Below are 16053 nucleotides of genomic sequence, written 5' to 3'. Positions count from 1 at the left end.
TTACTGGTGCCATCCAAGATGTCACAGGAAGATGAGGTCAGGGACTCCAGAACTCAGATCTTCCCCAAAGCCTACATTTGATCACAGACACTCTTTACAAAGCACATGAAGCTGTTTTCACATTCTCCTTTCCTCTGTTGGCCTCTGTGTAACCCGTGGCCTATAAGTGATACAGGACTGCCTTTGACCCTGGTTACAGTACAAGAAGGAGGGAAGAGGTGGCTTGGCTCCTCCCTGGTTCCGATTAAGTCCTTTTCCCAGATCCCCTCTGCAGTCATGAGAGGCTTGATGGAGAATGACCACACAACAGAAATAGAAAGGCCTCCATGAAGCATCCAGGGCCACTGGCATCCCCGCTGTCCTGTCTACTCTCTGCTGATATCACAGCTTCTAGTGTACAGTATCTGGTCTCTGCTGTCTCTCTTCCCTCCCAATTGTGTTACCTTTCTAGATCATGGTGGTCCCGGAGCCTCACTTTTTCCATCTGCAAAATGGGGATGATAACGATGTGTGTCTTTAAGAAACTGGAGGTTGGGGGATAACTCTGCAGTTTATGCGGTGGCACCTGCCACTTAATGATATTCTGTTTCCTTCTCTACATGAGACATTTCAAATCAGTGCATCCCACCCATCCTTCAGTGTCCAGCTCAGACAACCTCTTATTGTAAATTCCCCTCAGACATCAAGACAAGAAGTGTAACACCTCCACGGCATAGTGTGCTTGCTCCCCAGCTGCTGAGAGTGATACTCTGAACAGTAACCAACTGCTTGAGTGTTAAGTACACCCCATCAGAAGGCAGGCTTGGCACCGAAAGGGATTAGCTATTGTATTCTAAGGCCAGGGGAATGTAGAGAAAGTGTCAGGGGAGGGATAATTGGTTGGCAGGGGAGGGGATGAGGCAGCAAGATAACCTATTTACCAATCCGGTGTGCACTCATTTGACTGTTTTAACAAGCACAGGAAGGCATGGTGCCCACAGGTACAATCCTGCTCTAATTAAACTACTGGGTCCTTGAGATGCTCCATGACCAAGCTAAAGAGTCACCTTTAACGAACCAGGAACCAGTTCAGAGTCAAGGCCTTCATTTGCACAGGCATAGATACAAAGAATTTCCTTCCATGTACCTGCTCTTGGCTGTTTTCAAAAGAGGTCTGTGTGCAGAACACTGGGGACATTGCAAAGGAGGCTCTTAGAGTTTATAGAACTTCCATTTTCTTCATACTGGCTAAATCCTGCTCGTAGTTTTCTGAGTTTACATTCTATCTGCCCCAATCCTAACACCTTTTCCTGTCAGCCAACCTTCTGCCTCATCTCAACTCCTGTCCTTAGCCACATTTGATCCTTTCCTTGTCACCTCATCTATGTTCTCTCTTATCAGGCACAGACTTCCTTCCCTGTCCATCACATGTCCAGAGCAAAAAACAGAGCCTAATCCTTTACAGATGCTCAGTAGACACGGGCGGACCTGAAGAAATAATTGGCAGGTGATTCCATGTAAATAGTCCTGCTGTTCCATCTAATGGAGAAAGATCTTGGTTCTGGAACTCTTGGGACACCTGGGATGTACCTGGAATCTTCTCTCATTTCTGCCTTTGTAATGGAGAAGACAAAAGGGCCAAGCACAGAGGGAACATGGAATTAGGCTTTGGGAGCGTATTTGATACTTCCAGGAGCCAGACAACCTCAAATGGGGTGAGTGAAGCCATATTGGATCTAACCAGTTTTTATATAGAAAGGTAATCCTGCAGAAAGCAGGATTTTGACTTTTGTTCTAGTTTACCAATTGGCTTACCCAAGGTGGGAAGTGTACTTTTGTTATTACCATGTCTTCTGGTAATGCCTCTAAAACCCTTGCTGTTGTACCTGTGATATTGTTGGTACCACCAACAAGTATTGTATAGCATTTGCCTCTCACCAATTGCATTATAAAATGTTTACTCACAGCTAATCACGGTGACTCCATGACAAGCTTATGAAATAGGTCTCATTAGTTGTCAAGTTTTTTTCAGAATTTGAGGACACAGAGACACTAGAGGTAATGTGACTAGCTCAAGGTTCCACAGCAGGAATTTAGAATATTATCCAAGTTTTGTCCCTGGACCAAGCACTGGGCTAAATGATTAATTTTTGAAGAAGACACTGTATATATATAAATGTGCACGTATGCATGCATGCATGCATTTATGTGTGTGTGTGTGTGTGTGTGTGTGTGTATGGTTGTACAATCATAATGCCCTGTTTTATTTTTTAACAATTCCACCTTGCCAAAGCCATCGTTAGTTTCTTATACTTCTCCATTTTTTTGTCTTTCACAACCAAGTTGTGGGAAAGAGGTGAGCTCTTAAGGCCTCCTCCTTGCATATAAAGATGAAGCCCGGCATTTTGTTCTTCTGACAGGGATTGGACTCCTGGGGGATATGGAGGCTCCTGGGGGATATGGAGAGTTCTGGGGGTTCATGGAGCATTGTACTTCACAGACACCAAGAGACTGTGCTATAGAAAAGAAACAGTGAAGAGCTAGTCTGGTAGCATCACTGGTAAGTGAGGAAAGATAGTTTTCAGTAGCATCTTCACACATATGAGCTTCTTAGGAAACCATTCCATATAGGTGAGAGAGTATAAGTCTGGTTTCACCACTGGCACATTGTAGCTAAGGTCTGGGGCTACTAGGTAGGCTACCACAGGCACAAGCACATGGGAGACTCAGGAGACTCACTTGGGAACATTTTTCTGTTTCTCGCTGCTCATCATTCAAGTTTACTTATGCTTTTTCTATAAGTGAAATAATCACACCCATTTCCCAGCTGGGAAGGCTGAGACTTGTGGAAGTTGGGTTAGTTGATTATAAAGACTCAGAGCTTGGCTGCTGTAGTTGTCTTCAGCCATGTAGTTGTAGCACATGAGATTTAGAGCATTTAGAGGTGAGAGAATGCTGGTAGGGACTTGACACCTGCATGTTCTCAGTAGTCACAGACATCTTGAAAAGGAGGTACTTAGGCAGAGTACTACCAGCCATACAGAAGACCCAGTGACACAAGGTACCTTGATGTGAAGAATTTCCCAGAATGCATTGCAAATACCTATTGTATCCACCAGGCGACAGTGTTGCTTATTATCAATTCCTAACCCTGATCTTCCCACAAGCACCCCTGAACTCCTCCTTGCTTCCACCTCTGCCTTTTTAAGGGGAGCACCTCCTTGAATGTCCAAGTTCTCATGGACCTGGAAGGCAGACACCTTCGTGCTGCTGGCTACAATCTTGTGCTATGTCAAGGCTGACTCTCATCCTGTTTTTCTCTGTGTCCCGTTAGCGTCTGCAAAAGGCCTTCTCACATACTTCCTCTTACCAAAGAGATCCAGCTGCCTTAAATGGAATCAGTTTACCCAGTGAGAAAACTGAGATGATAAAGCTTGCCCAAAACCCCATAGCTAGGATGAAGCTGGGCCTTAGATTCAGATCCATCCCACACCAAGTGTTTGCAGTCACACCAATTACTTCTTGTTGATCGGAGGGAGGAGGGTTTTATGCCAGCTTTTATTCATTGCTGGCTCACTAAGTTAGATTCAGCATTATCTCACTCTGTGACTTTTCCCCAGTTCCCAACCTCTCTGAATTTTGATATTTCTGCCCCATCTGTGGGAGGGATGAGTGATAGCAGCTTAGCTCTCAACACCTGAGATTCTCTGTGTGAACACATAAGAAGACGCAGGTCAAGTACTGCAAGCTCACACGGCCAGGAGGAGTCAGAGTCCAGCTGTCGGCCGCTGCTGCCGGCCAACTGGCATGAGAAATGGACACTTTAAATAAAAGCCATAGTGTCTTTCCAATGTCAAAGGCCCCTTTCTCCTGCCCAACCCTAAGAAACCTATACGCATCTCACACATGTCACCTAGAGGCCAGTATCTGTGTTTCAACACCCATCCTGAAATACGAGGTGTTTTAGCTTTCCCTCCTCTGCCTCCCGAGTCCCCAAGCCAAGTGCTGTCAAAGGCTGTCGAATGACTGTGTGTTTGCTGAGTCAATAACAAGATCTGGAATCAGGGGGGAATTTTACCCAAAACTGAATTAAAAGTTATCACACACTGCCCTGAGCTTGGACCTCCACCTCCCACAAGAGTCATGACAAGGCTGGCAGAGGGGCTGTGTGCAATACTTACTACACCCCTGGCTGACAGGAAGCCGAGCCTCTGGAGGGGCTGGCCTTGCAGGTGGCTGGACCGGGCCTCCGGGCTGACCTTGCAGTGGTTCTTGGAGCAGCGGCGGGAGTGCATTCGGCGGGATTTCCGCCCTTCCTCAGGAGACCGACCTCGGTGCCTGGGGATCAAGAAAAAGATACCTGAAGGCGTTTTGAAGTGAGTATAGTGGAAATACGGTCGGGCAACCAACACTCATTGGAGAGTGTCAGAGTATGCTTCTGTATGCTTGTATGATTTTGTTCCTGGGTGTGTCTGTGTATGTAAGAATGGCTCCTGTTTGTTGCCTTGGTCATGGTGTCTATTCCCAGCAGTAAAGCCCTAACTAAGATAGGGTTAGGGGTTAGGCTTAAATATAGGCTTAGGGGTTAGGATTAGGGTTAGGGGTTAGGATTAGGATTAGCATTAGGGGTTAGGGTTAGGATTAGGATTAGGATTAGCATTAGGGGTTAGGGTTAGGGGTTAGGGTTAGGATTAGGATTAGGATTAGGGGTTAGGGCTAGGATTAGGGTTAGGGGTTAGGGTTAGGATTAGGATTAGGGGTTAGGGTTAGGATTAGGGTTAGGGGTTAGGGTTAGGATTAGGGTTAGGGGTTAGGGTTAGGATTAGGGTTAGGGGTTAGGGTTAGGATCAGGGTTAGGGGTTAGGGTTAGGGTTGAGGTTAGGGTTAGTGTTAGGCTTAGAGTTAGGGTTAGGGTTAGAGTTAAGAGCTACTCAGTGTGGGACAGAGGTTGCATCAAGCATCCATGTGGCTGGAAGATAAGGGTCAGGGACAAAGGGGTTACCTGCTCTCGCAGCTGGGGGAGCGCAGTTCTGAACTCTGGGACCTTGAGGGGCCACGGTGATGTCTATGTCGGTTCGACTTCCGGCTTCGAGATCTTGTGGTGAGAGATGAGAGAGAGAGAGAGAGAGAGAGAGAGAGAGAGAGAGAGAGAGAGAGAGGTGAGACATTGTAGATTACAGATCTTGTAATACATAATGCCTCTGTCACTTTGTGATTCCCCATACCACTTGCCAGTCACTCCAATGCTCTATGACAAGTCAGTGACACCTTTTATAGTGGGGGTGAGGGAGGGTCCCAGCTTCTTATTGAATTCCTACCCAAGAGAAGTCTAAGTGGATCCCAGAGGGACACACCTCCCAGCTTCTCAGCCTCAGCCTCCTGCTGGCATCTTGGGGGGAGGGGGTGTCTCTGCCCAACCACACTGAGCACAGGGAAGCAGAAAAGGGCCTTTGTGAAGATGTGGATGATGATTAACACGAGACTTGTCCTCCTGCTACAAGCTGTCCTGGTACAAATGGCGTCCCAGGCAGGAAGTCTCCCCTGTCTCTTCCCAGGGTCTGGATCTGCATTTCACTCAGTTCCAAAGGCTAGCCAGGTTCTAGCAAAATACTGATCTATGTATGGCCTGGGCTGAAGCAAAAGGGTCTGTTGAGCTTCCAGCCTTCTGCCTGCTGGATCCTTGATGTTTCAAGGACATGGAGAAACTAGTATAGACTCTTTAATGTAAAATAATCCCTATCTTACAGAGACATTCCTTTAAAACAAAAAGATAACCTTCCACGCACACAAAGCACTTTTGCAGAGTTTACTGGGCCTTTCAGCTGCTGGCTGGTGACCTTTGACTCATCACATGAGCTCCAGGCCCCTGGAATGGAGTCAGGAGTCCCCGTCAACACAGGCGGCCACCATCAGCATCCATAGCCACTGCCCCTCCACTAACAGCAAGCTCACCCTGCCTCACTTCAACCACTCCCAAGGACGGGTCTCAATCTGCCTGAGGATGAACAAGGAAATCAGGTGTGGTAGCTCACACCTGAATCCTAGTACTTGGAAAGCTGAGGCGGGGGATCATGAGTTAGAGGCTGCCTTTGTAGGACCGTGAAAGGCAGCCTGGTTCCTGGTTGAGCTAAGGTTTGAAACCCTGGTGACCCTGAGAGACAGCAGGCATTTTGCCTGGTTTTCAGACACGAGGCCGCAGCACTCCATAGATCTGTGACCATCAGTCATGTAAGGGCAATGCCTCAAGCCCCTCCACAGGTAGAGGACACAACCTGTGGTCATGTAGCCTCAAGATAGAGCTATTTTAATGAGGTACCTAAAGGCCTGGAGGCTTAGCCAATAAATTGCCCTTTGAAGACACTCCTCTCTGCAAAAAATATTTAACCTCAGGCCCACCCTGAGAGGTGGGGTATGGTTTTACTTATCCACTTTCCACCATGACAATAAATGTCGTAAAACCATGTGCCTCTTTTTATCGGTATCCACCATGGGGAGCCATGGAGTCAGCCATCTAATCTCCTGCAGAAGGCCTCTCAGCGCTCTCGGCCATGACCTCCACTAAGCCAAGCTGCCCACCAAACAAGCCAAGGACTCTAACCTCACAGGATCCAGCCGGAACTCCCCCCTTTCCCCTTCGGCCCGGGGCTAGATCCAGCCCACGGACCCCAACTCCATTCTCAGCTCTTCTACGGATCCTCCCCAGGACCTCAGACTGTGCGCCTCATGCCCCGCCTCAACACGAGGGGCGGGCCTGAGCCCTGTGGCTGAGCAGACACAGGACACCTCCCCCCCCCACCTCCCCCTTAACCCTACAGCCTTGAACTATGTAGTTCAACGTTTGCCTGGGCTCCATAGTTAGACCCTCCCTACAAAACAATTAAGACAACACAAAATGAAGGGCATGTGGAATGTTGGTGACTTAGGAATCTGCTTGTTTATCTCAGCAAAAGAACTGGATTATTTGGCTACAACTATTGGGCAACATTATTTCCCTGTTTTAAACCTCCTCAATGCCTTTATGCTTGCTCTGTCCAGACTCTGCTCTTGAACCCCTAACTCCTGCAGGAGCTGGCCCTGCCTGGCTTTCTATCTGACTTAGCCATTAAACGCACTCTACACTGACCTGCCAGACACAAGCTACAATGGATGTGTAACTCGGTTTTCTGGCTCTAGAGACCTTCTGGAGGAAGATGGCAATGACCTCAGGTCACCCATATCTAACACATCCTTCAGGCCCAGGCATTACATTCTAAGCATCCCCACCCCCACCCCCTCCATGGTACATGAGGAAACTGATTCCAGAGAGTTGAAACTATGTTTCTAGCATGCAGCCTAGGATTCCCTTCTACAAGAGTTGAAACTATGTTTCTAGCACACAGCCTCCCTCTAGCAGCAAGCCACTCTCACCATTAGCAGTAAGCCCCATTCTCCCATGGTGTCCCTACTGCATGTCTCAAGCTTGCGTCCCTCACTACTCTCACATGCCATTGCCCTGTGCCCACTGTCATGTGCCAGGGAAGGCAACTCTCCATCAGCTTGGTAAGAGAACAACCCATTGCTTCCTGGAAGTCCCTGGCATTCTCCCTCTCTGGTCTACCTCTTGTGCTTTGTCTAGCTTTTTGATGATCAACTATCAGGAATTGCTGGAGCTCCTCTAGCTTTTCACACCAGAGAGGGTGACAATCGCAGGGCTGCCACTATCCCTCCCAATGCTCTTGAGGTTGTCCCACCCAGGGCTACTGGTCCCCAAGAACATGTGATGTGTGCCGAGAGTGAGAACCCCAGAGCCAAACTGCAGGGTTACAACACACTCAGGTCACCAGTTCCAGTGACTCTGTTTCTTCGTCCTCATAGTGGGGTGGTAATAGAGTCTATTTCAGGGATGGGTTTCTCTTGATGACTTCATTTAAACGAATTGGCCAATGGGGAGGTCCTTCCCTGATCTTACTGGAGTCTTTCCTCTTTCCTTCTGGAGCACGGTCCATGTCTCTGTGGTTCTGACTGAAATGTCCTTCTCTGTGATGACCTTGAATGAAGGGAGCCTTTGAGGCAGCCACGCTGAGCGCCCTCCCCCGTACCCTGCCTCTTCCTCTCTCCCTCCTCAGAAGCTGTCTCCTTTCATTCTGTCCTCTTTGATCCTCTCTCTTTAGATGCTTCTTGGCGGGAGATAAAATATTAGTTGATTGGAAAACACATTGCACTAACATTTACAGGGTGTAACCAAATTTACTTTTAATTTGATGGGGAGCTGAACTCCACAGGCAGTACTGGCTGATTTGAATTTCTACTACCAGCTATAAACTGTGAAACAGCTGGGCCTGAGACTTGGAACTCACAGGGAGCATTGTACTGTAAGCCAGAGTATGTAAACCATCATCAGAGTATAGGTGTAGATGCTAGTACACACACACAAACACACACACACATACACACACACACACACACACACACACACACACACACACACACGCACACACACACACAGACCATGATTACACCCCATAATCCATGCACACACAACATGAGCATAGGTAAAGACTGCCAAATACACAACCTACACAGAATGCAGACATACAGTGTTCATGCAGAGTGAGCAGTTCATACACATGGGCCCACACTGCCCAAACTCGAATGTTGTTTGCCGCCATGCTCATACACACACAGGCACACAAAGACATTCATGTGCATCCAGCTAGATCCCATGCATACATGCACTATGTGACATGCACTGTGCGTACCATGGGCACAGAAGTTTGCATGGAGTAAAAATATATAGACATTTGTAAATGATGTGCACACTACACTTATACAAGCTACATACAAATAGGTACATGGTATACATACATGTTACACATATGATGAGCACATGACATGAACAAATACACTGCGCATCCCAAGCACACATGCACACACCCACTTGTCCTATGCAATCCGTCTCTCCATGCATACCCCAAGCCTTGCATAAAGGCCTCTCTTCTCTTCCTCTGTCTCTTTCTTCCTCCCTCTCAGCCACCATCCCTTCCCTCCCTGTCCCTGTTTATTATGTGGCTAACAATCCAGCTGAGGAGAGACCAGGCCTCTGCTTCCTCAAACAGCAGAGGGTGCTCCAGGGGTGTTTGGGTACTCACTGTTTTTTGTGCCTCTTCTCTTCCCGTCTTTTGCTTTTAGGGCTACAGGAACTAAATGAGAAACGGGCCAGTTAATTGAATGATAAAAATAAACTAACGCACTGAGCACAGCTCAAGATTAAACACAGGCAGGTTGTTCAGATGCCAGCATCTTTACAAAGTGAGTTAGGCCAGGGTTCCTGGCTCACGCGCCCTGAGAACAAGGCGCCAGAAGAGGCTGAGTTCACTCTGGTAGGCTAATCACAGCGATGGCCGTGAAGGTCAGCGGCAGCACCTGCTATGCTGAGGTCTTAGTATGCATCAGGTCTGTGCTAAACACTCTGTTGTGAACGATCTCGCTCTACTGTTCCCACTGCCTATAGGTGGAGGCACAGCTTGTACGAAGAACCCAATTTAGAGATGTAGAATTTAAACATCTGATGGGCTGAGACGCTTGGGCAGGATCTCACAGCTGAGCTGGGGTGTGGCCCAGACCACGGTCTCCTGTGACTACTGGTCAATCAGGTTATGAGGGAGTAGAATGCCACTGAGATAGGCAAAGGCTGGTGGGGTTTGGTAGATTAAGAAACACTGTACCCACGAATACTCAAGTACCAGAGCCCCAGGGTGTGGTCAGAATGAGACAAGCTAGGATCCCAGTGTACACCAGCCTGGGACAGTGAGCCTGCTAGCTCAAGCCAGACTGCCTTCACACGTTCACTGGACTCCATCGCTGCTTACTGAGGTCCTGGAAATGGGGCGTGAGCATGAATTTCATCTAGTGGCACCACACCAAACTTGAGTCCTGCCTCTGCTGCTCACGTGCCATCAGACAATCGACTTCATTGCTTGCCTTAACTAGGGAAGGAGGAAGCCACAGCTTGGGCTGGGCGGCTGACTGGATGCTACTCACTGGCAACCAAGGGCATTGTTAATGACCATTTACTCTCTAGTGAACACACAAGGGCTTTGCTGTCTCTGAACTACTCTGGATGCAGCTATGGTTACAGAAGAAGCACCCCTGTTGCCTGTATATATTCCCTTCTCTGACAGATGTGGCTTTGAATTTTGGCTGTGGTCCTAGCCTCTTTTGCCTTAGTCTCAGTTTCTCCATCTGTCAAATGGGAACCATAAGTATGGCCACCACTCTACAATGTAAGAAAGTTACGATGGACGGATAATGGGGTTTGTGTCTCCTAAGGGCCTTGACTTCCAGTGTCTGGGTAGAGCTTGGTCCAGGAGCCATACAGAAGCCCATGGAAGTTCAGAGCTGGCTATAAATGATCTGGAAAATCAACATGGGTTCTCATTGCTGAAGAAACTGAGGCCCATGGAGCCCCAGGGAAACACAGTGATGGAAGCTGGGCGATCACCCTGGCAGCTACCCAGAGCCCACAGAACTCAGAAGGCCGAGCGTGTGACCAGACGCAGCAGGAGTCTTACCTGTGTCTCCTTTTCTTGGAGAAAGACCTGATTCAAAGGGACGAGAAGGGGGAGGAAAGACAGAAGGAAGGGAGGAGAGGGAGTAGTGGGCGGAGAGAATAAACACAGGTGAGTGGATATCTCTTCCAGGGTAGTGCCTTACTTAGTGTGATGGGGTCTGTGGGACTCAGGACTCCTCGCTAAACCTTCTCCCCATCAGATTTTGAAGAACATGAAGACCTCCCTTGGAAATGCTGCCTTACATACCAAACCTTAATGCTCAGTCAATGCTCATAAAAAATTTCCAGCAAGCTTCTCCAAGATGAAGTTGGACCAGGAGGGCATGGGAAAGTGTGCAGTGCTCCTCAGTCCTCCCATCTCTCTCCTTAATTGTAGATTTCCCCTCTTCCTTATTCTAATTTTTCTCTTTCTATTGTTCCTCCTCCCCCTCCCTCCTTCTCCTCTCCCCTCCACCCCTGCTCCTTCCCCTCCTTCTCCCCCTCCTCCCTCTGTTCATTCCCCCTCCTCCCCTCCTCCCTGTGCTTCTCTCCCTCCCCCTTCCTCCTTCCCCTCCCCCTCCTCCTACTCCTTTCCTTTTCCCTCCTCCTTCTGTTCCTCTCTCTCCCTCCTCCTCCTGCTCCTCTCCCTTTCCCTCAAAACTCATTGTCTGGTCACTTCTGTGTTTCTCCCTCCCCCAGGTTCCCCTTCCACTGCCCTCCCCTTCCACTGCCCTCCCCACAGCAGTTTGCAGCAGGTTCTGAATCCAGCAGTTCATCCTTAGTGGGGTGCAGGCCTCTTTACCCAATAGTCACCATTGACCCAGTGGTTGGGAACAGTTTGAGAGCAGAAGCTGGATTTTGCTCACCGTTTTGTTTCTGGGGCTCAGAAGGTTGAGTGTTTATCAAGGTCAAAATGAAGTGTTTAAAAAGGTCTCAAACTCTGATATCAAGGAAAGGAAAGGCTCAACGGTCTCCTATGTTTGCTACTACCTCCAAAAGCATCAAGAGTCATTAACCAAACATTTCAGGAGCACAAACTCAGAGAAGATGGGCTGGGGAGGGAGGCGCCCCGAGGGGGCTTTAGGGTGGGCCAGACTATTCATTCTTATTTCTCCCCACCCTCCTCTCTCTCCGGAGTCTCACTAAATTGACCAGGCTGGTGTTGAACTTGTGGCCTGCTTGCGTCGGCCTCATAAGTGGCTGGAGTACAGGCTTTGAGTGAGAAGCCACCTGGCTTTCAGGATCCAGGTGTGGGAAAGTCCTGGACACTGGCACCAGCTGCTCAGCCCAGGCAGGTGACAAGTGTCTGTCTACACTCAAGGGTGTGCCCTTGCCTTATATCAGGCTCTGTGTTGGGAATGACTTATGACTCTAAATTAACCACATGCCACCAATTACCCACAATCTCTGCTTAACTGGAGACTAAGGACGGGTGGCTGATGCAGCCAGTGGGACCAAACCGAGTTGGAGGACATCCTAGCAACACAGGGTGAGATGTGGCCAAACCCCTGGACTGAAAAGGCTCTGATTTTGTGCCATTTTGAAGATGAGGAAAATCAAAATGACCTCTGATAACTGCACACAATTTAACCGTATAGGGGCATCAGAGATACGGATAAACTAGACTAAATCACAAACCATTCTTTCCCTAAAATCAACAGCCAACTGCAAAGACTCAGACCATGTGTACAGGAGAGCAAGCTGACTGCCCCACAGACACGAGGTTCCTCTGAGCTGGCTGGTGGCGGTCCACGGGAAGGGGCTCCTTGATCATGGCTTTCTTTGCAGAAGAAAGGTATCATGCAAGTTTTGTATTGCAAAATTTCTCAATTATAACATGTTGGCTGGGCCCATTGGCTTTGCTGGCTCTTGGTCTTTTTCTCCTCTGTAAGCATGCATGTGCATTTGACTCCGTGTGTGTGTACACACGCATGCATGCATAAACAAACTCAAGTGTGTTTAAGTATGTGTGTGCATGCACATGCGTGTCTGTGTGTGCACACACATTTGAGTGTGTTTAAGTATGTGTGTGCATGTGTGCATACACATGAGTGTCTGTCTCTGTGTATATACATACACTCAAGTGTGTTTATGTATATGCATTTGTACATGCATCTGTATGTGTATATATGTGTGTATGCACACACACTTGAGTGTGTTTAAGTATGCATGTGCATGTGTGTGCACATATGTATGTCTATGGATGTGTGTACATGTACAAGTGCACTCGAGTGTGTTTAAGTATGTGTGTGCATATGTGCATGCACGTGTGTGTGTGTGTGTGTGTGTGTGTGTGTAGAGTAAACACCAGGACTGAGAGTCCAAATCCCATGATTCCCCCTCTTCCCCACCCTGGATGTTGACCCTACTTCTAGAATACAACTGGACTTTGAAATAATGACCAAGACATTGTCTGCTTCTGGCTTGGCCTGTGATGTGGCAGACCTGGGCAGAACGCACTGCCCACCCACCAGGCCCAGGACACAGGAGGAACTGCCTGGGTCCCCTCGGTGCTCCATTCCTCACCCCCGGCCTCTCCTCTAGGCCTGGCTGGTTCCCAAAGCCTCCCGAGTCCTTCCGACCGACCGACTGGCTCTGTTTGTCCTAGCTAGCTTTGATGGATCTGTTTCTCCTCACAGCTCACACTGAAGGCAGAGATCAAACACAGATGAAGGGAGCCTGCTGCAGAGAGGACACAAGGTTCATCCGGCGACCTTTGGGCCCCTGGCCTCTGCCACATCTAGGACATCCCTGTCTGCAGGGAGGAAGGACAGACAGTACCTGTGTCGCTTATGTTTCTTAGAGCTTTTCTTCTTCTTCTTCTTGACTGGCGATGGGCTGTAGGACGGGGACCTGTGGGGAGGGGGACAGGCTGCCATGGGTTCCTTCCCCATGGAGACGTAATCCCTTGACTTTTGGGAGGACGGTATACAGGGCTGGCCACCATACTGATAGTAGCTTGCATTTGTGTTGGATATTATGTGCCCTACACTTAAGTAGATATAATTGCTATTCTCCCTTTTCAGATAAAAAAAGAGGGGGGAATTCAGAGAGGTAAAGTGACCTGCCCAAAGACACACAGCCCAGACAGGGATGGTCTGAGATTCAAAGAGTTCTCTCTGTTCCCGAGGTTTGTTCATTATAACAGCATCGGCCCATGGCTATCCTCTTAGCTAAATATAAAGGGCTTTCTTGGTCTCATCTGTGGCTTTCCTAAAAACCTCTGCCTCTTCCGTATTCCATGGTCTGCTCTATGCTCTCTCCTGGGTAAGCTCCCTGACGTCATAGCATGGGTGACACCACCAAGGGGCACCTGGGAAACAGTTACCCTCCCTGGGGCCATGGTGCTGACTCAGCCTGACCTACAGGCCCAGGTCCTTGGCTTGTCTCTAGCAGGTTAGCTCAGGGCCAGCCTGAACCTCTCTAAGATGGCAGGCCTAGGGAGCAGGCTGCCTGGCAGACAGTTGGAAGTGGTGAGTACTGAGGAGAGGGAGCAGCAGCCTCTCAGAGGGGGCTTGTGAGAGTGCAGCCCTGCTTTCCACAGCACCCGCCTTGCCCATCGAAGATTCCAGAAGTCCATGTTTTCATATAAAATTCCCCAAATCTCAAAGAGCTAAATCTATTTCCTTAAAATAATATTAATAAAAATGATGATGATGATGATGATGATGATAATAATAAAAAACAGGGCTGGAGAGATGGCTCAGCTGTTCTTCCAGAGGCCCTGAGTTCGAACCCCAGAAACCACACGATAGTTCACAACCATCCGTAATGAGATCTGACGCCCTCTTCTGGTGTGTCTGAAGACAGCTGCAGTATACTTACATATAATAAATAAATCTTTTAAAAAATAATAAAAAAATAAAACAATAAGACCTGGCAGGCTGAACAAAAATATCAGCGAGGAGAAATGGTTGAGGGACTCCGTACCTAGGGAAGTGCATCTGGGGGAATAATTAGGGAGCCCCACGCATGCGCTGTTTCCTCCTCTCCGATCTGCACACCTCGAAAATCCGGAAACTCGATTCACCCCAGTCCATTCCCAACCTTACAATGGTTGGGACACCGGATATCACCGCACTCTCCCTGAGCCCTATCTGCGTCTATCCTTTAGCCAAACAGGTGATGGAGAAACCCCTGCAAACCCTGAACCCAGGCCCCGAGCGGTCCAGCTGCGCTCTCTGCTGCCCCCTGCAGGCGTCTATGAACACCGCCCCGGAGATCTGGTGCGACCCCTGCTCCCTGCAGCCAGAATTCTACACAAGGTTTTACTGGAAGTCGATGAGGGAATCTGGAAATATTTTTAAAAAATGAAAACTTACTAAAGGACTTGTGTCTACCAAGACATTCACGAGGCCTAAAAGAGCCACGAGCTGGTAGTGATGAGAAATGGTGACCCCAGGGTCAAGAGAGGATCCTAGGAATCAAGTCCAAGGCAGAGTCTGTCAGGCCAAACTAGGAGCCTTTATCTTTCTCATCTCTGAAATGGGTATAATGCTTCCCTTGAGGAGCAAGGCCAGGAATGAAAGAAGGTCTAAGGTCACACGGGTAGCTAAGAGGCCAAGAAGGGATTCGAACCCAAGGTGGAGTCCCAGTTGGACTGATTACTCCTTTTCTGTCTCCCGCCCGGGTCTTTAAGGTCTCATCTCTCTTCAGGACCCTTACCTCCTCCTCTTTTTCCTGGTTGATTTCTTCTTTTTCTTTTTCCCCCTGGAGGAAGGTGGTGGTGTCGGGTCTCTGTCTTGAGAGGCACTGTGGGAAAGGAAAAGCCATCCCTAAGAGAGTCCGTTGTTCCGGGGCTGTCACAGCCAGAGAAAGGGAAAGGGCCCAGCTCCTTGGAGAGTCAGGGACCCATGGTGAACATCTAATTGTCACCTCGTGGTTGATTTGGTCACACCTCAGATTAAATGTCTCAAAGACTTAATGCACGCCTAATGAGACAGACACTGTAGTTACCCAAACACCAATTGATTATTTAAAACAAGGTTTATAGAGGTTAACTGCCCCTTAATAGATTTATTATTGAATTTGCAAACGGCTCACCTCGGTAAATAAATCACTTTAAAAATAATGAGTTGGCAGTCCAGCCCACTCTCTTCCCAGTCCGCCCCGTCTACGCTTCCCGCTGTAAATTTCAGGAGGCAGAAACTGTGTTAAGTAGACACAGATTATTAAAAGTGTATTTGCTCGGGTCTAATGTAACAAGATACATATCTCACATCGCTTCGCAGAACCTCAAAAACCTCCGCTCTTCAGGAATAATTATTTCCCGTTCAATTAAATTCCAACGCACAGGCTGCAGTTAAATGAAGTCAAGTTATCTCCTTTTTATAATTGGGGCAGGCTCCCGGGATTAAAAAAAAAAAGAAAAGAAAAGAAAAAGAAAAAAATAACGCTATCCTATTGCAAAGAGAGATGGTTGCGGATTGAAACTACTTGAGAACAGAAGAGTGGGAACCCAGTTCACCTTTATTGGATCAGCTAGCATTATTTTTATTCTTATTATTGGTAGCACCAAAACCAACACTGGTGTGTTTATATGTCTT

At 48.2% G+C, this 16053-nt stretch overlaps 1 protein-coding gene across 1 annotated transcript in view; it reads right to left on the bottom strand.

The window, feature by feature from the left end:
• Positions 1–16053, bottom strand: part of Srrm4 (serine/arginine repetitive matrix 4) — a 155234-nt gene that overhangs the window by 19023 nt on the left and 120158 nt on the right. The window contains exons 3-8 of the mRNA XM_052168917.1: positions 15173–15259; positions 13289–13360; positions 10530–10556; positions 9108–9158; positions 4982–5074; positions 4161–4317 (exon numbers count right to left, since the gene is read on the bottom strand). Of these exons, the coding sequence (XP_052024877.1) occupies positions 4161–4317; positions 4982–5074; positions 9108–9158; positions 10530–10556; positions 13289–13360; positions 15173–15259 (487 nt within the window). The remainder of the gene's footprint in view (positions 1–4160; positions 4318–4981; positions 5075–9107; positions 9159–10529; positions 10557–13288; positions 13361–15172; positions 15260–16053) is intronic.

This window comes from Apodemus sylvaticus, chromosome 22 (assembly GCF_947179515.1).
Source record: "Apodemus sylvaticus chromosome 22, mApoSyl1.1, whole genome shotgun sequence".
NCBI lineage: Eukaryota > Metazoa > Chordata > Mammalia > Rodentia > Muridae > Apodemus > Apodemus sylvaticus.
The sequence above is the reverse complement of the archived record's forward strand: the minus strand, read 5'-3'. Positions and strand labels throughout refer to the sequence as shown.